Source organism: Rhodamnia argentea, chromosome 8, assembly GCF_020921035.1.
Source record: "Rhodamnia argentea isolate NSW1041297 chromosome 8, ASM2092103v1, whole genome shotgun sequence".
In the NCBI taxonomy this organism is placed as follows: Eukaryota; Viridiplantae; Streptophyta; class Magnoliopsida; order Myrtales; family Myrtaceae; genus Rhodamnia; species Rhodamnia argentea.
Window position 1 is genome coordinate 1,770,409 of NC_063157.1, and position 25,304 is coordinate 1,795,712.

General features: G+C 40.7%; 4 protein-coding genes and 1 non-coding gene across 7 annotated transcripts; 2 read left to right on the forward strand and 3 right to left on the reverse strand.

Moving 5' to 3' along the window:
• Positions 1–5,584: 5,584 nt before the first annotated feature.
• LOC115738037 (protein IQ-domain 26-like) lies at positions 5,585–8,081 on the forward strand. Of its 3 annotated transcripts, none has more exons than XM_030670520.2 (4): positions 5,585–5,603; positions 6,319–6,771; positions 7,227–7,433; positions 7,514–8,081. In XM_030670520.2, exons 2-4 carry the CDS (start codon positions 6,364–6,366, stop codon positions 8,045–8,047), a joined length of 1,149 nt encoding a protein of 382 aa, XP_030526380.1. In that variant the 5' UTR covers positions 5,585–5,603; positions 6,319–6,363; the 3' UTR covers positions 8,048–8,081. The 3 variants fall into 3 exon arrangements, with proteins under 3 accessions (XP_030526380.1, XP_030526378.1, XP_030526379.1); XM_030670518.2 differs by lacking the exon at positions 5,585–5,603 and adding an exon at positions 5,873–5,993; XM_030670519.2 differs by lacking the exon at positions 5,585–5,603 and adding an exon at positions 6,109–6,166.
• A 2,350-nt stretch (positions 8,082–10,431) lies between these two features.
• Positions 10,432–10,505, forward strand: TRNAI-AAU. Its single transcript has one exon. It is a non-coding gene; the product is annotated as a tRNA-Ile (tRNA).
• A 2,058-nt stretch (positions 10,506–12,563) lies between these two features.
• Positions 12,564–14,392, reverse strand: LOC115738091 (profilin-3). Its single transcript, XM_030670596.2, has 3 exons — positions 14,219–14,392; positions 13,526–13,663; positions 12,564–12,979 (listed from the first exon to the last, which is right to left on the reverse strand). Exons 1-3 carry the CDS (start codon positions 14,339–14,341, stop codon positions 12,845–12,847), a joined length of 396 nt encoding a protein of 131 aa, XP_030526456.1. The 5' UTR covers positions 14,342–14,392; the 3' UTR covers positions 12,564–12,844.
• A 1,671-nt stretch (positions 14,393–16,063) lies between these two features.
• Positions 16,064–18,697, reverse strand: LOC115738090 (acid phosphatase 1-like). The gene is made up of 3 exons (XM_030670595.2): positions 18,285–18,697; positions 16,819–17,028; positions 16,064–16,316 (listed from the first exon to the last, which is right to left on the reverse strand). The coding sequence occupies exons 1-3, from the start codon at positions 18,671–18,673 to the stop codon at positions 16,139–16,141; spliced, it is 777 nt and encodes a 258-aa protein (XP_030526455.1). The 5' UTR covers positions 18,674–18,697; the 3' UTR covers positions 16,064–16,138.
• Positions 18,698–24,244: 5,547 nt separating this feature from the next.
• Positions 24,245–25,304, reverse strand: LOC115738089 (acid phosphatase 1-like). The gene is made up of 3 exons (XM_030670594.2): positions 24,834–25,304; positions 24,547–24,756; positions 24,245–24,445 (listed from the first exon to the last, which is right to left on the reverse strand). The coding sequence occupies exons 1-3, from the start codon at positions 25,238–25,240 to the stop codon at positions 24,268–24,270; spliced, it is 795 nt and encodes a 264-aa protein (XP_030526454.1). The 5' UTR covers positions 25,241–25,304; the 3' UTR covers positions 24,245–24,267.

Genomic DNA, 25,304 nt, shown 5'->3' on the forward strand with positions numbered 1-25,304 from the left:
CCGAAACGAAAGGGGCCGGAATTTCATTCGACGAGATCAGGCTTATCTGAGACCCGTTCTTGATTGATTTGCTTCCATCCTTTTCTAGATGTTGGAAACATGCAACTTGATTGTTATTGAACAAAAGGTATTCAAATCTTGTTGGGAAAAAAAGAAAATTCATGAATGCAAATATATATATATAATCTTTTTATAACATCTTAATGGTCGAAAAAATTTAAACAAAAAAATAGTGGAAATTTTCTTTTAACTCTACGATTTTGGTGGAAAGCCAAGAAATTTGAAGGTTTTTTTTTCTCCTGTTTTGTTTTCTTTTTGCCCCAATGCTTTTAATTATTTTTTTTCTAGTATGCATCGATGGCCTTATTAAATAACCAAACAAGAAAAAAAATCGTAATTCTTAATATATCGATCGAGTTATCAACGTTATGATCTCGAAAAAATGGATTTGGCTGACGTAACATTGGATTGCTTTGATAACTTGCGTTCACAACATTCAACACCCTATAAATTTTGCAGATCTCGCACTTTGATATTTATTTAATCAATGAAATGCTCGAAACATCCCGAAAATTTATATATCGGCATGTACAATCAGGGGAGACATGATCATACAGTTTGCTGGCAACAGACACAACAGCATCAACTGTTTTTTTTTTCTTTTCTTTTTGTATAGTTTATTTGAAGGAAATAATAATAATAATAATAATAATAATAATAATAATAATAATAAATTAATGAGTGGGAGGAGGTGGGGAGCATCACCCGGTGACGTCGCCTTCACGCGGAAGGTTTGCCAATGCCTTTGACTCCAAATGGGCTGTCCCAAGCTCCGTTCACCGGCCCCAACCCCCCCCAAAAAAATCAACACGTTGTCAATTATTTCCTTTCCCTTTTTTTTTCCTGATGTCGCACATAGTTTGACGGATATACATGAAAATAGAAGGAAAAATGACGTAAATAATCCTCAACTTTCGTCCGTCATACAATATCGTTCCCGAACTTTTAATTTGCTTAATATGATTTACAGTAGACAATCTCATCTCCGAATTTTATTCGAACTCGGTCTTTGAAATTTTTAGCTTAGTGTCCAATGACGTCCTTATATTTTCACACATTTTTTTTATAAAGAGCATATTGAATAAATTGAAAATTTGGGGATGACATAGCATATTGAGCTAAGTTCGGGAGCACATCGCACAGAGTAAAAGTTCATGGACGACAGTGCATATTAAACCAATATCCGTGGATCATCTGTGTTGTTATCCCCAAAACGGAAGCCGTTTAGACACTCATTTTGGACGTGAGATTTTTCTTTCCCTTAGCTTTTGAACTTTTAGTTTAACAGGTTATCTAAAACTGTATTTTGATGATCGATGATTAAATAAAGCCTTAAAAAAAGGTTTCTCTTTTTCAAATCCTCGGCGATGTGCCGATTCTCCGTCCTACGTGGCAGCAAAATTATGGAAGCACACGAAAAATATTTTTGAGGCATTCCTAGAATATATATATATATGTGTGTGTGTGTGTGTGTATTTATATAGTGTAAGTGTAATGTTTTGATCCCGCATTTAGCAAGGGAGACAAATGCACTTTAATTTATGATAAATTCGAACAAGATTCCGATAGACGAGAAACGGAAGAAGCCACTTCATTGTCTCTTTGGATTTAAATTTTGGAGATTTCTTTTTCTTTTCCTTAATAAATGACTACTCCCTTTTTTCGTATTTTCGAATGGGCCCGTACAATTAACTCCGAGGAGGATCATCCGTGTTAATGGGCTTGGCGGCTCGTGGGCCCAAATAGGACATCCGGCCCATGATTTGGATGCAACTAGATACGTTTTGCTATGCTCGATAGGGTTGGCTCCTATCCGGATCGACAACCGTGTCAAGCAGTTCGTGAAAAAGCTTAACCAAATCAAACCATTTTGTATATTGAAATGGAAGCCAAACCAAACAATAAAAGGTGATTCGGTTTGGTTCGGAACCCGCATCAATCTTTCATTTTTCCTATACGTAGCAATACGTGTGGAGACTTCCTAACTTCTAGTTTCTCGGAGGGACAGCGGTAACGAACTCGTCAATCTCGAATCTTCGTGTTGTAGGCAGCACGAGGAGTAGTTGAGGCTCCAATTCAACATTTCATAACGAGCATGAGATGATAATACGCAGAGGAGGATCACTGGTGTTGGTCATTTCTTCCTGACTTCTTTTTAATTTTTCGAAACAACAACCTATGATAAGTGTCCAACTTCTAAAAAACACACAGCCTAGAAAAGTAAGAGGAGCATGACAATTTGTTAGAAAAAGAATTGATGAGCTAAGAAAAAGTTAAATGGATCAACTTTTAACTGCATAAAAGACATGAGATATAATATTAGTTCCGCGTTAAAGAATTGATGTGGTGCGAAATAGTTAATATACCATAGCCGACGTATAACTCATTAAACTTCTGAGTGACGGTAGGTCCGATTGGATATGTTGACAGGCTCGGACTTTGGCTCCCTCTAAACGAACTTCCCAAGTGATGGTATTGGATTTTTGATACGTGCCTTCAATAAGTAATATCGGATCCAATGGTAGATTGGTGTACTTATTGGGGGAGATAGTGAAGCTCAAGCTTTCAAATAAAAGCTGGTTCAGCTAGATTGACTTGCGCTCTCTCGACGATCTCCTCAATGAATGTATCAAATCCATGCTACGTGCTCACATTATCACAAAGTTGTCCAATTGCTCTTCAAAATCGAACCAAATCGTTGAAATTGTCTAGTTCAATTAGGTTTTGCGATCTGAACCTTTTTTTGCTCATCCTTGAGCAAAACATCCAAGTATTGCTAAATTTTCATAGGCCCAATTTCCTAAAAAACCTCAAACTTTAGGTCCATTCTCGATTTTGTCATGAACTTTTTTTTAACAAAAAAAACGCAAACTTTAGATTCAATCCCAATTTTGTCCTTAACCTTTCTTTATCTAAAAAAATTCACAATTTTGGTCCAGTCTCAAAACTATCCTACACAATTCTGAGTGTGAAAAAAATCATCAATTTTAATCTTAGTCCCAAATCTGCCCCTAACTTTTTTGGTCTAAAAAAAGTCAACAACTTTCAATCTTGTCTCAAATCTGGCCTCGTTAACCCTCAATCAAAAATCAACATTAGCTATTTGACATGGCATTAGCAAGGTGATGGAGAAAAACATCTCAAAAACAAAATTGTTCTTCGATATGAAATTTGAAAAATCAAGGAAGACTAAAGACGATTTTTTGGACGAAAGGCTAAAGGGGTGATTCGGAACTATAGGTAAAGTTGGTGATTTTTATTAGGAAACAAAACTCGGGGTAGATTTATGACTGAACCTAAAGTCGAGGGAATTTTTAGACAAAAAAAGTTCGGGCCAAAATTAAGACTAAACAAAAAATCAGTTGGTTCACATATTGTTGGTAGTAACTTGGATATTAACACAATAGACGAGTTAAGTGATGTTTATTGTTTTGGACTTCGTTATAGAACGGCCAATTGAGAATAATTACCGTTTTCAAATTTTGTGTATTCATTACTTTGAAGAATGAATTGTCTTAGGGCCTATTTGGTAACGCTTATATTTCTCTTGTTCATATTCTTTTGTTCTCGGGAGTATAAATCTATTTAGCAACGTTAATTAATTTTTCTGTTCATGGAAATAGATCAATATTTTTGGTCAAAGGAAACAGATCAATTGCCAAGGCACGTATTTGAAACATAAATAAGAAAAAAATTGTCTTGGGAACAAAATTGTTACCAAAAAGGGCCTTAGATTATGGATGCTTAACAATGTCTTAAGAGCATTTGTTGACACACTTTATGTCTTCTTCTGAACAGAAGAGAGGAGAGTAAGACCCTATTTGGTTCATTATTCCAAACGAACATTGGGGCTCCAAAGTCCCTTGGCCAAATGTAAATGTTGTTTGGTTCATTTTTTGGCTCACTTTGGAGAGATGCAATTGCATCTCAAATGCTCTCCAAAGTCCTTTAGCCCAAATTACCTCTAGAGGTACTTTGGGCTAAAAGACTTTTGCGAAATGTAACTAATTTTTTTATTATTTTAATTTTGTCACATTCACTTGCCGCCATCGCCCATTGGCCGCCGGTCGCCATCGCCGGTCGTCCACCGATGCCGGTCGCCGCCGCCGCCGCCGCCGCCGCCTTTTCAAAAAGAAAAAATATTTTACAAAGTTCATTTTTCACCAAATATCATTTACGTCAAAATTGCTTTCCAAATGTGTTTTTAAAATACATTTTACCAAATACTATTTGTATTTTGAAAAAGGCCTTTAGCCTAAAGGTATTCATATTTTCTCAAAGTTCCTTAGCCAAATGCTGAACCAAAAAGGGCCTAAGAACACAAGAAGGCAAAGAAACTTCTAAGCTCCTTGTGACACAGAGAGACAGAAAGCATTAATGGAGAAATTCAAAGCACAGGATCACGGGCGTCATCAATGTTCCCCTCTCGGACAGCATCGAGATTTGGAATTTCCTCGAGAGATTTCGAAGAACTCGACTGCTGACAAGCCAATGGGGTTGAATTGAATGTGATCCAAGTTCCTATTTTCAATGGAAATTCTCATTGGAATTCACAAAGGCGTACCGATTCCAGATGTCCAATTTAATATTCACCTTCCCTTTCATTTTCATCAATCAATATCATCTCATCTCCCCAGAATTCTCTTAACTATTTAAAATTTGAAACTCTCAAACATTTTCAAAATCCCCACCATGACTGCAGTTCACAATTTCTTTCACTGCATAAAATGGTAAATATATGCGAATGATTTGCCGGAGCTTCTGGGATTAATTAAGACATGGAAAGCCAAGCAAGATTAAGGGCGCGTTTGACAAGCCTTTTCAAGAGGCATTTGGCCAAATGTCAGCCTTGAAAAGTTTGAAAACTCGATGAGGTCCCTACCGATATTGAGGTTTTAGTATTTGGCCAAATGTTAACTTAAGGTTAAATATTTTTTTTTTCTTTTCAAAACTAGGCTCACTAATTCTTTCAAATGCCGGTTTTGGCCCCTCATTGTTGCTATTCATCTTCTTTGTGTGAGGACGGCTGGCGAGAGTTGACGAGGCCAAATCAGGCCGGCGAAGTCGCGCGACCGTCACCTAGATGGATGCTGAGGTTGTGCGACCTCGAGCCTCGTCGCTTGGGGTTGCTTGACCTAGGGCGGCCTTGGCCATCGACCACCGACATCGGATCTGGCTTAATGAGGACTTGAGCCCTAGCCCATTTGCAAATTTCTTCTTTTGCCTGACACTAAGTAGCTCCAAGTTGCTCTTCAAGGGATTTTTTAGCAAATGGCATTTGTGTTTCTTCAAAGCCTCTTAGGCTAAAGGCATTTGTACTTTTTCAGTACTCGTTTTCAAAGTCAAATCAAATGCACCTAAGTGGGCTTCGACACCCAAATTGTCAAACTTCTTATTTTTTGAAATTGGTCCACAGAATTATCTACAAAGGAACCCTTTTATTTATTTTCAGAAGAGGAAAAAAGAAGACTGAACCGTCAGAACAGAGGTTGCGTCAGAGAGAAGGTCCGAGAGCCCCAAAGATCTTCTCTAGCCCAACGGAGGTAATTTTGACTGGTGGTGTTCTCGTTACTTGGGACCAGAAATGACAAAAAAATGAAAAAACCCTTTTGGTTGGTGTGGCTTTTACTGCTGTGAAAATGAGAGAGAGAGAGAGAGAGTGTGTGTGATGATGACCTTGATGTAGCCTTTAAAAGGGCAAGCGGGGAAGAAAGGAGAGTACTCAAAGAGGAGGGTCTTTGAAAGAGTGGCAGATTCTCTGAAAGAGTCATTGGCCGGCATTATCTCCACTGGTACTTGAAAGCTGGAAATAATTCAGATTTCGACGCGAAAAACAGTACACAGAGAGAGAGAGAGAGAGAGAGAGAGAGAGAGAGAGTTTTAGCAGCTGAAATTCGGCGCTCTTTTTGAAATTTTGGAAGTTAGCTCTTTGGGTGAGAAGATTTCCATCAGCTTTTTCTCGATAGAACTCCTTGACTCTGTTGTCTGCGTAGCGTGTCATTGAAATAGTAGTCAAAGAAGTCCCTGGTTTTCGCGACTTCCTTTTGTCTCCAAATGCAGTTTCTCCACAAGTTGTTGTCAGATTATCTTCCACTGAACCAGAAATATCCAATCTTTATCCGTTTCTCTCTCATTAGACACCACCCTTTACGTTTTTCATGACAAATGAATTGCATTCTCTTTGGTTGCTTCATGGAGTTTTGACCCTGTGTTTGTCGTTTCTGGATTGGTGCTTGGCAACTTCAATTCTACTCGCAGGTGATTATCTCTAATTCCCAACAGTTACCAAGAGTAGCAGAGAAGATGGGGAAAGCTACAAGATGGTTGAAGGCCATATTGGGAATGAAGAGAGAAAAATTCAGTCTTGACAGAGCATATTCTGTTTCTGGAAACAAGAAAGAGACGAAAGGGTGGAGTTTTAGCAAGTCCTGGAAGGATTCTGATGAGGGGAATAGGTACCGCCAGGCCAGCGGTTCCATCTCGGACGCTGCGTGGCTCAAGTCTTATGTTGCAGAGGCAACGAAGGGGCAAAATGAGCGGGCAATTGCGGTCGCAGCCGCCACGGCGGCGGCTGCCGATGCCGCAGTTGCAGCTGCAGAGGCAGCGGCGGCGATCGTGAAGCGAAGGAGCCGCGGAAGAGGAACAATGCCGAAAGGTGGGACGGGGAGGTGGGCTGCAGTGAAAATCCAGACTGCTTTCAGAGGTTTTCTTGTAAGATGTTTCTCCCAAATTGCGTTTATTTAATTTGGTAATGGTAGGTTGTTCTCAGGTTCTGATAGAATCCTATGATGCTTGAATTGTTGTGAATATCTGGGGCAAATCACATCTCTATCACACACGCATGGGCGTTGCGATGGGACATCAATTATGAACAGAGCAGCATCTCAATGAATCGGTTTCCTTCCTGTTCTGCCTGAACTTCTTGGATTCGGACATTTTGATTTGGAACGTTGTATGCGTCTTTCTATTGGAGCCTCCATTTTCCATCTTCCTCGCAAATTTTCTTGTAGCGGCAGTTTCAATCTTTACATTCACCGATTAGTCTAAGATGCTCTCTTACAGTGCTCCACCGGCTCCTGTGTCTGTCAGCATTTTCTTAAATAGAAAAGAGAAACCGTGTCTTCTTATCGAAGGTATATGTTGATGAAATTATGCATTGGTGACAGGCCCGGAAAGCGCTTCGAGCTCTCAAAGGATTGGTTAAGCTGCAAGCCTTTGTTAGAGGTTATCTGGTCAGAAAGAGGGCTACTGCCGCCCTGCGTAGCATGCAGGCTATCGTTCGAGCCCAAGCCACTGTCAGATCACATCAAGCTCGCCATTCCCTCGGCAAGGAGAACCGGTTTCCTCCGGAAAAGCGACCCAGGAGATCCATGGTGAGAATCGTTTTTAAGCAGATCCCCATGGTTGTTAGTTTCAACTATCTGTCTCACTGTGTTCTGTCGTGTTTTTGTAGGAAAAAGTTTGTGATCCCAGAAGTGCATTCCACAGCAAGAGGCTCTCTACATCTTCAGAGTTCGCGAGCAATTTGGATGAGAGCCCCAAAATTGTCGAGGTCGACACGTTCAAGCCTCGTTCAAGATTCTGCCAAATCCATAGCCCGTTGATGGAATGCGTCTACGATGGATCGGACTATGCGGTTTCGAAGCTCAATTGTGGAAACTCACGAAACTCCGAGTGGCAGCTCGCCAGCAATGAGTGTAAAACTCCAACACCAGTTAAAAGCGCTTGTAGAGATAGCTTCTACGAGGCCAGCTCCGAGCTCCCGAGCTACATGGCGAGCACTCAGTCGTTCAAGGCCAAGTCTAGGTCCCTCAGCGCCCCCAAGCAAAGACCCGTCGAGGGGTCAAAGAAGAGGTTCACGCTCAGCGAGATCACCGCCGGCCGGAACGGTGTCGGAGCCATCAGAATGCATCGATCATGCTCTCAGTTCAAAGACATTTTCGAACGACCCACGAAATCGCCATCTCCTAGCTGTTTCTACTCATAGCTCTTATCTCCAAATAGATGTCGTAGCAGTCAAACAAGATTCAACAATGTGTTTGTGTAGATTCTTCTCAGTTCTGGGAGTTATCCTTGGATGTTTGTTTTCTGAGAAACCAACCCAATGACAATTGCTTATCTCTGTTTCTATCTTGATATCTGTGCTTCAGTTGGTTCTTATACTTCTGATATCAAGAGCAATGAGTTACCACTGATTAATGTAATGATGCAGTAACTGAAAATAATACACAATTAGCTGAAAATAATTGGAAAAGAAAAAAAAAAAAAACTGGAAGTACTTTAACCATCACCCATAACTTAGCCTTAATTTGTTTTTTAAAAAATAAATAATTTGAAAAGTATTGTCCTAAAAATAATTTCTTATATCGCTTGAATTCATCGTCAATAATAATTTATATTTAAATATTTTCATAAAAGATAATATTTTTTTTTCGTTCGTTCACGTTTTAAAGTAATATAAACAATTATTTTTATAAAAATATTTTTCAAATCATTCATTTTTCTGGAACAAATGCACCCTTAACGTTCTTTGAGCGTTGACTATAATAAGCTTTCCGTAAGGAATGATTAAGGCTTGATTTTCGTGGAGTAACAGTGTCGGGAACATGAAGTTATTAAACCGATGAATGTTATTCATATTGGAACATTATTTACTTTTAATTATTTTATACATTGCGACATTATTGTTCTACTTATTATATTAATTAGTAAAAGAGACAGCTATATGTTTTGTCTTTATTGTGAATGTCGAATGTTCTTTTTTGCTTCCTCCAAAGTTCTTTCTCGAGTCAACAAATGAGCCGCGGCGACTCGGTTACCCAAATTTTTTGTAAGGGTTTCGTATCATTGTTCTACGACCTTTTATTTTTTTAATTAAAGCAAATGATATTAATATGCTAAATATAATTCAATTCCTCAAGGCTTAAAATTGTTGTCTTTCATCTTTTATAGTTCTTGGAGATTGTGTGAATTTTTTAACTGTCACGTATCGAGTGTGTTCATGCTGAATTCAAAATTCTCAATTAGATTTATCACTCGTATATTTTGTCCATATGAGATTTTTCATTCTTTGTACGTCTCGTGGAATATACAAATATTTTTTACCGACATGTATTGAATACGTTACATATACTTCCAGTTTCCTACCAACCTTAAACTCAAAATGTTTTAGCATATACAATATAATGCACGTCATTTAGATAGATATAATCCGTAATTAGGGCAAGTATTGTTATAGGAAGAAAATTGACATGAATGTTAATTGTGTTTAAACTTCCTAATCACGTGAAGTAACAATACTTGAGAATAAACTAATAGCTTGATGCTTGACTCAATTGGCTTGCAATCTTAATCGAGCATCTCATTTTTTTTATATAGATTTCCTTCTAATTTGTAAAACAGATAATATTCAATATACTCACAATATTCCTTCACCCCTCTATAGAGTTTCACACGCAAACAAAAATGGCAAGCACGAGTATTTCGAGCCAAGTCGAGTTTAATTGAGCTTGAAAAAGAACTGGTATGTTAAAATTTGTATACTTAAATCTAGGCGAGTCTAGTCGAGCTTCAACATGTCGAGTCGAGTCGAGTCTAGTTCGTTTATGTCGAGTCTTATATCATATTCGGTTCGAGAAGGAAAAAGAATTCTCAACGTAGATCGTCCCGAATTTTGGCTTTCGAGTTTGACTTCATTGTTGTTAATAATAATAATCAATTCCACTAATCAGCCATGACATAATCATGTAAAAAAGCCTTGATTACTAAACATCCTATTCCTATGAACTTTCATTACAACTACGAGTGACTGGTCAATGGCTGTTCTCGAGCACATTTTTTTCACCAATTTCTCCACCTTCTTCCTTTCCAACGATCCGCAATACTTCGCACCACCTCCATCAGTAGATTTCTGTCTCACTCCCAATCCAAAGTACTCCTTGAAAGTCCGAATGAAACATGAAAACCCGTCGTAGCTTTCTCCAAATAGCCAGAGATAAGTACTACTCGTGCTGGACTCGGGCCTCTGGCCGTCGCCCGGCTTCTTTCTAAAACCATCACCGTCGCGAGCATAATCCCGAACTCTCAGCGATCGGGGTCGGTTCAACTCCATTGCAAAAGCGAGTGGAAATTGAAATTCTCGCCATGGTCGGGACACCAACACGAGTACCGAACCGCTTCGGGAGTTGTTGGAGGCGAAATTTCGTTGTTTTAATTTCCTTTTGAACATAAGAAGAACAATAAAATTCTTTCTTCATTTACTTTATTTCAATTTTAAGAATCGCACCGCTTCTTGGACTCCAGCCCAATCAAATTGTCAAGAGCTAAGATTTTGTTACTTCTTTATTTAATTTTAGAGACAGCCAGCCATCTGGCCTATTAGCTCAGTTGGTTAGAGCGTCGTGCTAATAACGCGAAGGTCGCAGGTTCGAGACCTGCATGGGCCATTTTTCTCTTTATTTTTATTTTTATTTCATTTTTTTTTAACTGAGAAATTTGCGGTCTGACAAGTAACGGTCAAGGATGCAATTCTTCTCGTTCTTTTGATGTTTCTGTTAACTGCCATGAAAACGCAAGCGAGAATAGAGTTACAGAATTGCCCTTTTCTCTCTTCATCTTCATGCGCGTGTTTTTTTCGTCCGGCAGAGGAGATGTTTGCCGAACTCAAGAGAAGATTCGGAAAACGTGACAGGAAACCGTGTTGCCTCCGAATGATAGAGTCTGATCGAGAAATGAGGCTGAACTCTCGATACCCAGATGAATCTTGTTCATCACCCCGCGAGTCTGAGTCCGATGCTTGCAGCGTAGGAACACCGATTTCGAGCCCTTATGATCCTTTCACCAATTACCTCATGCCGCGGCCCAAGTTCCTCCGCTACGACCCGGAACGGCGCCGTGAGATCCTTCGTCGACTGGAGGAAGCGATGACGGACGGTTTAGGCGGCACGAGTATTGGTTCCAATTCGGAAGGCTCCATCAGTGAGGATTCCGCGAAGCAAGAGGAGGAGGATTCTGACTCTGATGGAGCAGGTAATGAAGGGGAGATGCCGCAGATTTGCAGTTTGAGATGGCTATGCGAGTTGCTGCTTTTGCTTCTTGTTCTGGTGCTGTTCATGTTATGTATCTGTCACGGAAGCATTTCATCTCCACCACAGAACTTTGAAGATTGGCACAGAAGTTCGAGTTGTAGATGCGAAGATTTTTCTGACAAGGTTGTCGAGTTTGTTGCAACTGACGTGTTCAGTAAGAGCATTTCATCTCCTTCAGATGAAGTTGATGACATTGAAGGCAGGCATGGAAATTATAGTTTTACATACGAGGAGGCTCCTGAAAAGATAGTTGAATTTTTCGAAAGCAAAACGGACGTGATTCAAACTGCTGTCGATTTGTCGTTAGGAAATAGAGAGGAGGCTGCTGAGTGGATTCTGATAAATGAAGCGATGAAGGGTTTGTCGCTAGAAAATTATCAGTATAATGAACAAGATGAGACTGCGGAGGCACGAGATGGCGGGGTTGGGAAGAGGGTCGAAGAGGAACCCGAAGAATCTTCCAAGGTGGCGGAGACAAGAGTCTATGATGTAGAGAGCAACTTTTATTGGAGTGAGAAGAACTTGGAGCCTCGGCGGAGTGCAATTGCCGAACCGGAAGTTGGAAGCGAGACTGAAAATCTGCTGCTACAAGAAACTCGTGAAGTTGATAAAGTTACTTCAGCACGGATTGAATTAGTGACGATTGTTGTTGTTTATGGTTCTGCCACAGCAGTTCTTGCATTTGTGCTGGTGTTGTACTCGAGGAGGAAGAAAAACCTCGCTAATGATTCATCTCCGACCACGGGACATTCTTTCAAAGCGCTGCCAATCATCTGTCCCCGTGAATTAGCAGAGAAGCTAGAGAGAGATGATCACTTGGCATCCGATCTAGTCTCTTCTTTTCCTCACGAGAATTCCCCTTTGCTTGGAAGCTTTACTACTACTGAGATGATATCCACAAATAGGGTAAGAAACCTTGGCGTCATACTCTTTAGGTAAAATGGAATGTCAATTGTGTCATTTCATTTTAAGGTAGTTGCTCTATTGCCTTATTGCAGGAGGATGGAATTGGAGAAGCTTGGATCAGTGTTGCAACTCCGGTGAGGCGATCACGCCGAAGTCGCGACCGAGCAATTCGATCTCGCCGGCATTCCATGAGCTCAAGTTAGTCCCCGAGCACAGGAAATGGGGAAAACAATCTCTTCGGTGGAGATTCATTCAGCGTGACAGGATTTATTGAAGAAACGAAGCAATTACTATTGTTTTTGGTGGGGAGTTCGTGAAGAAGTGTAATTGTGTAATCTGAGGGGGTGAATATGGCCCAGAAAACTTTCACCACCACCTTGATGAACAAAAAAACTTCCCTAGATTGTCCTCAAAAGAATGCAAATTCGAGCTCGACCTGAGGTTTCGTGAATGTATAACGCCATTTGTGTGAGGAACTTAGCTAATCATATCCAAGCTGGAAAGACATTGTTTCAGAAACTCTGGACAAATTGCTGTCATATCATATCATAATATAGATTCTCAAAATCATTTAGAAAAAACCAAACTCGGGCCATGACTACAAGAATTGATCAACCAGATATAAATAGATAAAGAAAAAAGCATGGACGACTTGAACATTAAAGACTGTTCTGGTCCTGACATGGTTATTCCAATTGACTCTGCTCCGTCTCAGCTGAGAAAGGAAGAAGAAGCAAGCCTCAAAGTTGAGTCGAAATCTGAAAAAGAAGTACAAGCTTTGGCGCAGAGATTTACAGGCCCTGATCGACCAGGTAATCTCCCATCCTCTCAACAACCATGTTGCACTGTCCTGGTGTCAAAGGTTCCTCGTAAATTCCAAAGATCAGAGCTTGGCCGGTCTTTTTCACGGTAATGCCACCGGAACCCTGCAAATCAGTGGAAACACTAGCACGCTTGACTGTACTGCTCGACTTGAAGACACAGAAGTCTAAGTGATCCGGAGTTAAAGTTGGGTTATTATGACTGACAGAAGAGCACTGTCTTAAGTCTTAAGTGTTAAGCTCATGAATCCGTCAGATGGAGACATACTAGTTCTGAAAATGTACTTCGTCTCCCATATCCACTTTAACTTGAAAGTCGGGAAACAATGGGTCGTCGAAATGCTCTCGAGATCATTTTCCATCCATGCCATATCTTCTATTGCATGCCTACTTTGGTTTTCAAGTGCCGATGATGTATGATTTATCCACCACAGTGAAGGAATGATTTAGAACTGGAACTGATTCCGAAATACCCTGCGGAATCGATCCTAGCCGCGATGGCCTCTTATCCCCTAACAAGTTATAGGATGACGAATTCATCTCATTCAATTACATGCATTATTGCTTGTTTCATTTAGTTTTTATACAAACACTACTTGCATTGTCGAATCATCCCATTGTCACATGAACAGAAGAAGAAGACCTGCATACCTTCTTTCCACGAATGACAGCTCCAGGCTCTCCCTGGATAACCATGTATTTTGTGCCAGCAAGGTGCAGCCCAGTCGGTGCAAGCGAGCCAGGCTCATCAAAATCTTTCATGATGGCGGCAATCTCTCCCGGCTTGAACTGGAGAAAAGAAGGAAAAGGGATGACGCGGCATTAACACCTCATCTCGATGCAGAGAAACCAAAATGCTTAATTCGGTTGCATTATCAAGGCCAACTTAAAAAAAAAGGGGTTCCGCCGCCACATATAGACAAGAAATTTAGCTCGGCCAAACGCTTTTCTGACTATTGAATTGGTAGATACGATAAAGAAGCGAAATGATCAAACAATTAGACTCATCCTGCTCCTCTTCTGATAACCCCAGCTAAAAAGGGAGTGTAACAAGGATCGAAGCATCCAATAATCTCGCAATGCAGAACGTCAAAATTATCAGATCAATCTTAGATGGCGATATGATCCATTCTAATCAATCGATCAAGAGATCCATCCGATTTGACAGCATCATCAACATGAGATCGGACGACGAACGCATCTAGATCTCATTACTCACACATTCGTTCATAGCCAACAGACGGATCAAACACAGATCAACCAAATCCTTTGCGGGCAAAAGGGGAATCACAATCCGAGCCCGGGAAATCGCAAGAACAACGAAGGGCTAGATTTGAGAAAAACCTGAGGGAATGCGGAGCTCTGCGCCCACACGCTTCCGTCGTGGCCGACGATGGCCGCGGAGGCGAGGTGGTGGCCGTCGATGTCGCACATCAGGTGATCATCAACGTAAGTTTGCCACGACATTTTCGCTCTCTCTCTCTCTCTCTGCGGTTTTGGCTTTCGCTTCTCTCTGGTTCAAAAGAGAGAGTCTTATATAGCGGATGAGGATATATCCTCTGCATTGCACTTACACTACAATTATCGTGCACAGGCACGGAAGAGGGTCCCATCAGATGGTATTAGGGGCCGTCTGATGAGATCACAGCCGTCCACCTGGGGACGTGATCTGATGATTCGGTGTGTTGTGAATGAGTGCCGTTCACGTTCAACCCGCCTTTTGGGACCCAATCATGTCTCGTGAGGCTTTAGGGGAATTACATTTGTATAGCTAAACAAAGGTACTATTTTTATCTTCAAAACTAGCGCATTTTTTCACCAACCAAATTCTTAAACCTTTTTTTTTTTTACCAAAAAAAAATTCTTAAAATTTTTGAAAACAAATTCCTCAGTATTTAATCTAGTAGATCAAGTCGTCGAGTTTAAATTAAGAGTGAAATTGAGTTAAGGTACTCGCGAATAGTTTTAGCTCTGCTCGATATTTACTCGAGATCGACTCGTTTGATTTCGAGCTAAACTTGAGGCTGATCTATTCGAATATCTCATCGGGTCGAGTTTGAGCTCGACAGTTCTCCACTTGATAGGTTGGCTTGCCTAATTGAGTTTCTATTGTTTTCTTAAGGAGAACCACTTAGATTTAGTCAAAATAGCCACAAATATCATCAAGAAAACATGACAAATTCACATTATTCAAGTCTTTAAAGACTTGGAGCTCAAGCACGAGCTCGAGTTCCTTGATACATTATTTATATCTTACTTATGCTCGAAACTAATATGTAAAAGGAAAATTATCAAAATAGTCCTAAGTATATTACAATTGTGCCAATTTAGTCTTAATTATTTTTTTTGCTAATTGAATCCTAAAATTTTTGTAATTATGTCAACTCAGTCCATTTTTCCGGACTTAACCGACGAGATAAATTTTTAGTAGCATTTATTATATTTTTAATTATTTTTAATAAAATTTTTCTGTCTTTTCTTTTCTTTTTAAGTTTTAGGGCCAGGCCCTCGCCCACTATAAAACTGGGCATCTTTACTCTTGAGTTGTTGGGAGATGGATCTCTGGCCATTATGATTTATTAAATTTAAATGGAGAGACCATGAATGCTTGGATGGATGAGATTAGACAAAAAAAAAAAAAAAAACATGACCGTCTGTTTTGCCGATTAACATTTGTGATTTTCAAGTTACTTACTGTTTTTTACGCCGACGTAGAAATTTACCTTTTTGTTGTGGAAAACTTTTAAGCACGTAGAAAAGTTACTATTCACGTTTCTCACGTACAAAAGCAAGAATTCATATATTTTCATATATGAACATATGTCGTAGATGGTCCAACTATTTGTTATCCCACGGAATAAGTGGTTCCCAAGTATTTAAAAGCTTTGTTTTATGTAATACAATGCAATGTTGTCCGGTATAATTTCCACCATCATGGTCATATGCAACACAAAACAAGTCGATATCCGGAAAAAATGATATAATTTTACTTGATTTCTTACTTAGCAAGTAGGGACAGAACCCCGATCTTTTTTAACTGAGTAGGCGAATAAATAAAGGAAATGTAATCTACATATGTTAGAACGTTTCTATTAATCAAAACCAAACAAGGCTAATCAACTTTTCCTATCAAAAGATTTTCTTTATTGCATGAGATTCAAATGTCTAAATGATGAGAGTGTTTTAGATATACATCTAATCAATGCATTACCCCCCGTTCCTCTCGAGAGATTTATTGGTAGTGAATCACCATCGACCATGAGATCAACTGATGTAATACAAGGGGTCGGGCAACTTGAAGGTCCGGTTGCCGAAATGGGTTCCTAGCACGTCGCTCCATTGGTCGCCGATGTTGCCGACGATTCTGTACCCGCTCTCTTCCACCTTCCTCCTCTCGTTTGATTTGTACGCCACCGCTGTTTTCCCAGAGTAAGTAGAACCCCTACAAAACCCGAATGACTGGTGAATGCGGTTCCGATATGAAACATACTTGTGAATGCCATAAGGCATGAGCTTGTATGCTTTGCTTTGAGGAATGAGATGCTTTGGTAAAGGAAAAATTGTCCAAAAAGTCCTAAACCTATTATGCAATGACCAATTCAGTCATAAACATTTTAATTACACTAATTTAATCCTAAACCTCTTAACGATTTTATCAATATAATCCGTTCCGCCAATCACCTAAATAATAGATTAAATTTTCAAAAGGTTTAAGACTAAATTGACATAATTAAAAGATTTAGAATTAAATTGATAAATCACCAAAGCGTTCGGGACTAAATTGGCCGCTATACAATTTATTTAAGACTTTTTGGATAATTATCAGATGCTAAAACCTAATCAATCATGTTGAGTGTAGGTATCGAACGAAGATTTTTGTTAAGTTTCATCAGTTTTTTTCCGTTGCGTTTTGGGAGGATAAGGATTTGCAAGGCGGCGCTTACTTCAGGATGAGCATCTCCCACTTGTGGTAACCGGCGTTCCTGAGATTGGTGGTGGTGATCTTCCTCTGGTCCTCGCTCCTTCCGGTGAGGAAGATGGGCTTGATCCCCAGCTTCAACAGTTCCCGGTACAGCTTCAGCGTCTCCGGCAGAGCCGGCGCCTCGCCGGTCATGACCCACTCGTCGAACTGCGTTGAATTGTAGGGCTCCACTCTGCATTAAAAACGAAACGCAGCAGCCCACCAAACAACATGATCAACTATGTCAGGCTGGGAAGGGCAAAACCCTAGAAATGGAACAAGATTCTGCTTTGAAATTCCTTTACGTCCAGTCGTGTCACGAACAGCGAAAGCTGTCTGTCTTTACTCAGTCGCGTGGCCCCCGTGAAATCAAGTGGGCAATGGCGAGGACGGATCCGGGTCCCCTTGCAATGGTAAGAGTGACATGGATCAAATCCAGCCGTCTATGGACAGCTCGATTTGATTCATATTACATTTTCAAAATTTTTAAAAATTTTCATTCAAATTTTTTTTCCTCTTTTTAAGAGGTTATATAGATTAAATCAAGTTGTCCATTTTGATTTGGATGACTTGATTTGACCAATGTCATCCTTAATATTGAATTGATAATGCTAGAAGATCCATTTCCGGCTAGGACAGCCCGGTTCACAGCTTTAGTCCGACAAGATCAAGCGAAGATCTAATAATCTTGGACGCTGAGCATTATCCACCGACAGAGAAAAACACTTTATCCCATGATTCCAGACGCATCATAGCCGCGTGCATGCATGTCCTAGCCATCGTCGATCTCCGTTCAAATGAAATCTCCAGCGTAAGTTTCGAGACACATATGCCCTAAGTGAAGACGATAACGGTTTCTATACTCTTATTTAATTCTTTAATTTGTGGCTGCGACCCGTGACATTACAGACAAACTAGAGAGTAATAGTATATGTATTTTGCCCTTCCACGTTGATTTTCGAAGATCGCAAGAAAGGACACGACTTTTGGCAACTTCTCCTGTCTGGACCTATTAATCATGTTGCGTTTATTTTATTTGGCATCTTGAAGCTATTAACAATGTGGACTGTGAGCAACCGACAAAACCCGCATTATTATTTTTGCGGATAGAGAGAAAAGATCCTTCCTTTTGAAACTCTATACGAAGTAAATTCAGATAGGCTAATTGTCGTTAAGATGGTAATTACAGGGTGGATTTTAGTTTTTACCGCCTTTCGACGGCCAAAAAACCGCGGATCCGACCAACCAGACACGACACCGTCGAAGAAATTTTCTTTTTGGTTGAAATCTTCGAAGAAATTTTATTCAACCACTCGTTTCCAATTTCGAGGAAAAAAAACTAAACACGTGCTTTGGTTTTTAACACGACTTGTTAAATCGCTATCTTTTCCATTCTGGACTGTTGTTGAAATGAAAGAAAACAAAAGCTTAAATGCGTTTGTGACGTACCCGAACCCATGCTTCGCGTAATAAGGGAGGTTGGAGAGGGAGGTCTCGTCGATGTCGAGCACCCACACGTCCTTGCCGTCTCCGGCGAGCTTCAGGCTCGTCGCGTAGAGCACGGCCTCGCGCGCCACCACCTCCGAGTCCTCCCTGTACTGATGCCCCAGCATGTAGTGACCCACGTAGCCTTCGCACTCCCGCGGGACCGTGCTCCAGCTCTTGATGTTGTTAGTCTCCACGCCCAACCTCCAGCTCAGGCAGGACACGCCGCGCAAGAGCTCGCCGGCGGAGCCTGACCGTGGCCGGAGGGGGTGGATTTCGTGGGGGATTCCGGCGAGCGAGCCTTGGACTGTGGCCAGAAAGATAAGGAGTGCCCCCATTCTTCTTTTTTCCATGTTTTTGCCGAGAGAGAGAGAGAGAGAGGTATAATGCATATAGAATATGGTGCACATGCTGTTGCTTGTAAATAAGAACGAGGTAGGATAGAACGTGACAACGAAAGGAAAAAAAAAGGCTCTACATCACCACCGTCTGTGAGATTAACTTAGAATTATTTGTCAATAACTTCATGCTATCTGTCTGACAAAATTGCTGGCAGATGCCTAGGATTCTCTCCTCCAAAAACGCGCGCGCGCGTACGCACGCAATTATATTTGTTAGGGGAACTTTTTTAAATTATTGTGTGATGCTCACTCTTCAACAACAATAATCTTTTGCCACGATTTATGATTGATTAGTCTATGGTATGCCTAAAATACAATGAACCTTAGAATGACCAACCGGCTTCATATCAAGTTTAGTAGGGCAATAATATGAACCACCGGAGACACTTTCGCTCACAATCACCGAAACAAAATAATTTTTGCGTTCTATTTGTAAGCAAAATGTGTCGAAACTATAGTTTTTCATAATTTGACTTGTTAATTAACATGGTTCTGATAATAATAAAAAGCATTGGGTAGTCAATCATTTCAATAGCTAATGTACCCATGGCGTCGCCTTGGCATCGTCTGTGGACATCTAATATTTCTCCTAATTCCCGTTGATGAAAAGGGACTAGGGAAAGCTTGAATCTAATTTGTACAATGATCAACGGAAGCGCAACTAAAATGGAGCTAAGGTCCAACTCTAGGGAGAAGATGTAGAGGGGAAATTCCATTCTACCAATTCTACCACTCAGTCAATTCTGTTATACTTGATCCTTATTTTATGGCCATGTGTTTTCCATCTAAATAGAGAGAAGCCTTTCTACTGTTATTCAAATCCGATTTTCATTTCTTTCGGTTTCAAAAGTTGTTTTTATTTCTTTCGTTCCCACTCCAATTATTACGGGAAAACCGTTTAGTCGACAAAAAAAAAAAAAAATCGATATTGGAGGTGCTTAAGTACCTTCCTAATTCTTGGCTTCATCCATCATCTTAAAATGATTCTTTTGTTATAGATTATAAAATAGTTCCCAGGAATCGATTACAAACTAACATATGAAGCTTTAAAGAGGCGGTCTTCTTGATTAACTCTAATTGTTCTGTAATCAACCAAATTATTCATCCACCGATGATCGATCGCGTTGAAGTATTCCAAATCTCATGTCTACGGTGTCTGTATGTCATTTATTTACACGTGGTCTCATTCATCTATCAGTTTAAGCTTTTGAATGAGACTTTTAAACACATTATCAAATTCATTTCTGTCTGGTTTATTTCAAATGTGCGGTTCCTGTTCGTCAAATTTTACTTTGTGTGTGGGGACTCTCCCTTGACATTATTTCGTGGAAACATGTATACTTGTTGCGCGTTTAAAATCCTGCGATTAAGCCCAAATGGGTTCTTGGGCCCTGGCCCAAATAAGGTTGGGGACCAAAAGGATTATTCACGTGAGAATCTTTTATCGAACTTAATCCATTCGTTTTCCAATAAAGAGTTCCGGGTCGGTTTTGGACAGAGAGTGTCAAATGCGAAAGATATTTATATTGAGACGAAAGGCGTGATACAAACTCTTGGCAACCCGTCAACCTACTTGTTTGACAATGGGACAAACTTCGACGCACTAGGATTCAAGGTATGACTTTGGAATTTAATCGACGAGGTCGAACCAGATTTTAGGACACAATACCGGAATCTAATTGACGACACTGGATGGTGGATGTAGGACACAATACCGAAATTTAATCGACAATATTGGACAGGATGAGTGATGAGTACAACACTGGAATTGAATCGACGATGTTGGACTTAATGAGCGGACGCCGGAATTTAATCGACGACACCCAACTCTGGGTATGACCCTCACCGGAATTGAATCGACGATGGGAATCTGAAAGCTGCAGCTAGACTAGAAACTAGGTAAAAGAGTAAAAACTTGTTTGTTGAGTTGTTCGGGGGCCTCTCCCGTTGAATGACTTGCGATTTTTATAGAGAGCTTCTTGGTAACTGCCGCCGATCCTCCACTCCCGCACGTTCTTCCATTCTTCGACGGTTTTCATTGACGGTTTCTAGTTTTGCGCGCCACTTTCTCTTCCACCTTTTGGGATTACCGCCCTTTTGCGTAATCGCTTTGGTCATGGTTTCTTCGCGCGTCTTTTCCTTCTGCTTTTTGGGAACCGCCACCTCTGACACGTGGCATCCTCTCGATTCACCAGAACCTAATTCCAGTATGCTTAGTTGTAGATAATCATACCTTCCTCACGTACCTGTCACGTGACACCTTAGGTAATTTTTAGGTGTCAACAATTTTGAATATGCTTTAATTTCTTACAAAATAGACATATGCATTGTCACTGTTAATGAACACGAAAAAAAATTCAATTTTGAATATGCTTTAAGTTCTTTTCAAATTTAAGTATAATCTAGCTTTAAAAAAAAAAGTAAGAAAGATCGGAAATCCTGCCAAGTCCCATGTGATTGTCATTGCTTGGAGTCAATTTCAATAAATCAGATTTAGTGGAAAGAATTGGTCAAAAAGTACTGTTCAACCAAATTATTGCATTTATTCTCATTTTTTTCGTCAGAATTGCCATTATTTTTAATTTCTTTGGTCAGATAATTGTCTTTATGTTATAGGTCTATGATTGCTTGGCGGACGAAGAATGGATGCCCCATGTGCCATAGCTGGAAATGTGAATCTTTGACGAGATCCGATGTAGATGATAATTATATACTGTAAATTGGAGGTTAATGCATAGTTGCAAAATCGTGCTTGCTTAAGGGTCTATTTTTATTTTACAAATTAGAGAAAAAAACGATATTACGGAGGAAGGGAGGGAAGCTATAGTGTTCCCGTCTAGAGTATGCCATAATTACTCTGTTTTTACGGTATTTTAATACTAAAATTGAATAGTTTGACTAAAAGATGAAAAAAGGGAATATGCTGTCTCTAATCTACGATGCTTTTCCAATAATTAATTGTGTACAATGCAGCCCACGTGACAATAATGGTGTTCTCCCACCAAAAAAAAGAATTATGGTGTTCAGAATTAAGCTCATGAAACATGCACGAGGTAAATTTATTTGCCTCGTTTTGCTACGGTCCAAAAAACAAATGCAAGTCCCCGTTAAGTTGAAAAGGATATGGGTTAATTTTTTTATTCAACTTATAGAGAAAAGTACTTTACATATATATACATTTAAATAGTATCTCTTGATTGAGATTGCCCAACCTAATTTCTGACTTCAATGATCATCTTAAATGAATCCTATGGTAGGATTTGGTGCACAATCAATTCGAAGTAAAACGTAAAGTGAGAAAAAGAAATTGAGACACAAGATTTTATCCTGGTTTATATTTAAACTAGAGTTACATCCGAGAGATGATTCCACTATAATTTATGAGCGGGACCCACGTGCTTTTCTGTCGTTGGGGAGTATGAACCACACCTCAACACCCTTTTTATTAATTTTATTAAATGGTTCACAAGAATCGATTAGAGACTAACATGTGAAGCCGAAAAAGACGCGGTCATCTCAATTAACTTGAGCTGTTCTTCAATCAACCAAATTATTCATATACCGATGGTCGATCGTGTTGAAGTATCCCAAGTCGTACGTTTATGGCAGTTGTATGCTATTTATTTACATGTGATCTCCATTTATATATATGTTTAAGCTTTTGAATTAAAATTTTTAACATATCCGGGAAAATTCCAAATAAAGGTTCGAAGTGCTCTGATTTTTTCAAATAAGAGTCCGAAGGGGACTTGTTTTAAATAAGGACATGAAATGCCCTTTTTGTTTCAAAGAAGGGCCTAGCCGAATGGCATTTTCATCTTTTACTGTTTTATTTTTTTCCCTTTCTTTCCTCTTTTCTTTTTCCATTTTTCTCTATCTTTTTCTTTTCCCTTTTTCTTTCCCCTTCCCCGCCCAATGCCGACCTCGCTCGAGGAACGCCGGCGAGGCAACCCTCGCCCTACGTTGGCCTTGGGGTGAGGGCCGCCTTGCCGAATCGGGTGAGCAGAGCCTTCATCTGCGGGGTTGCCTCGCCTACTATTACCATTGATCATCGTTTCATGAACATAATGGCTTGAATCGGTTGCATTGGTGATTCCTCTAATCCATGTTCCTGTCGTTTTAAGGACCCGGCGTTGACATTTAGAATCGGATTTGCTTGTAAAACTTTTTGGTATCACTATATCTCCATATCATTTTTTTAGGGGATGTCCTCTCTGGAAATCAGCCCGATCGGCTCGATGAATCCGTCCATCCGGGGATCTTGCGGGAGTGGCTCGGTGTTCCCCGGTGGAACTCCCGAGAATTTGCGCTCCTTCATTCTAGCGTTTGTCATGCTTCCACTAGTCTTGCTGCGCCGTGTTGGTGAGTATTTGTAGGCCATCTTTCTTTTTAACTCTCCTGCAGTCATGGGAGCGAGACGGTTGTGGCGAGGAAAGCCCTCGCCTAGGCTGGCGAGGCCGGTGTCGAGCGAGGGTTGCCTTGCTAGATCCGGTGGAGCAACCCTCACCCTATGTTGGGAGGCTGGCGTTGGCTAGGGAAGGGAAAGAAAAAGGAAAAAAAAAAAAAGGGAAAAAGAAAAGAAAAGAAAAGGAGGAAAGAAAGGAAAACAAACCAAAAAGAAAAGGAAAAAAAATGGTAAAAGATAAAAATGCCCTTCGCTAGGCCGTTCGTGAAATTCTACTTTGTGTGTGGGGCCTCCTCCCACAACATTATTTCTTGGAAACACGTATACCGCAAATATGAAAGGACTCTAATGTGCTCCGCCGTTGGATCAAATGAAATCTCGTTTGCCTCATCCAAAACGCAGCTAATATTTGGATCAGAATAGACCTGTCTAAAGCTCCTTTAAGCATAATAAATGGTCGACATTGCTGGATAAGAATGGACCAACCAACGAACAGATATTTTTATTTTGGAATTTGATGTACATTTGAGTCCTCGTTTGAGTAATTGACCTAATGTTTTGCAATCGATGGACTTGGAGATTTATGTAGACATTCCATAAATCTTTTGTCTCACCAACGAATGACTAATGCTGACATCTCTTGTCCATATATCCAACGATATTTATCGACTTCGCTTTGCCGCTTGAGCAGTGAATATACGATAATTCTTTACTCAATTAAGGCGTGGGTTTCAATAATCTTATTCGTAAGACACTCTCAAGATTATGAAGCTTGGAGGTTAGTCGAGCATTCGACGAGTCTAAGATATCCCATCATTAGAAAAGATTAAAAACAAAAAGAAGTTTCATGTGCCTCAATTCTACCTATCCAAACCAATCGAATTCCACGAATGTCAAACGAGTCTCAGCACGTAAAAAGGAAAGAAAGAGAGAACAGTGGCACAATTATTGCATATCCAATAGGACATAGGTAAAGACAAGACGTTAAAGACAAGGAAAAAAAAGTAGGACATACATAAAGACAAGACGTTAAGCATTACAAGGGAATCTGTCTTTTAAGTTCTTATTTTTTGTGTTTGCCGACGAAAAGGGCCCTTGCGTCAATCGAAAAGCTGGAATGGTCTGGAAAGTGATTCTAGGTTCAGGCGACGTAGAACATAGGATTCGGGACTTTGAATGTGCGGTTCCCGACGTGAGTCCCCAGCAGATCGCTCCACTGGTCGCCCATGTTCCCCAGGATTCTGTAGCCCGCCTCTTCGAGCTCCTTCCTCTCCTTCGACTTGTACACCATTGCTGTCGTCCCAGATTCTGACGTTTGCCTGCATCGAGATGAACGTTTTTGCTGTTTAGTTTTGGGTCGGAAGGGAGTGAATGGAAAGATCGTCGGGGGAGGTGGAGGATGAGGGTGGTGCTTGCTTACTTGAGGATGAGCTTCTCCCAAGTATGGTAGCCCACCTTCTTCATGTTGTAGACGGTGATGAACCTCAAGCTCTCGGACCTGCCGGAGATGAACACGATCTTGAACCCTAGTTTCAGCAGCCTCTTGTACAGATCCAGTATCGCTGGCACCGCCGGTGCTTTGCCCTCCAGTTGCCATTCCTTGAACGTCGTCTCGTTGAACTCCTTTGCCCTGTATCGTCGAACATCGCAAAAAAAGACTAGCTGTTTTCATTTAGATCGTAACACTAGCTGTTTTTATTAAGTTACCCGAATGCATTGTCGGGGCGGGCATAGTAAGGGAGATTGGACAGGGAGGTGTCGCCGATGTCGAAGATCCACACGTCCTTCCCGTCCTTCTTGAGTGTCAGCCCCTTGGCGTAGTCGTACGCTGCCCACGCCGCGGCGTTGCAGTCCTTGCGGTACTGGTGGCCGAGCATGTAGTGCCCGACATAGCCCTCGCAGGACGAGGGGACCAGGTCCCAGTCCCGGATGTTGTCGGTCTCCACCGCCAGCCGCCAGCTCAGGCAGGAGACGCCCGGGATGCGGTGGCTGCCGGAGCCAGCTTGTGTCCGGAGGGGGTGGTTTCGGTCAGGCATTTGGCCGGCATAGGTCAACGATGTCGGAATTGTGATGGCGAGGATGAGGAGGATGAGGCTTAGGGGCTTCATTGTCATCTAACTTTAATCTCGCAGCTGAATTATTAGACAAAAAGGGCTCTTACCAGTGACTTTGCATGCA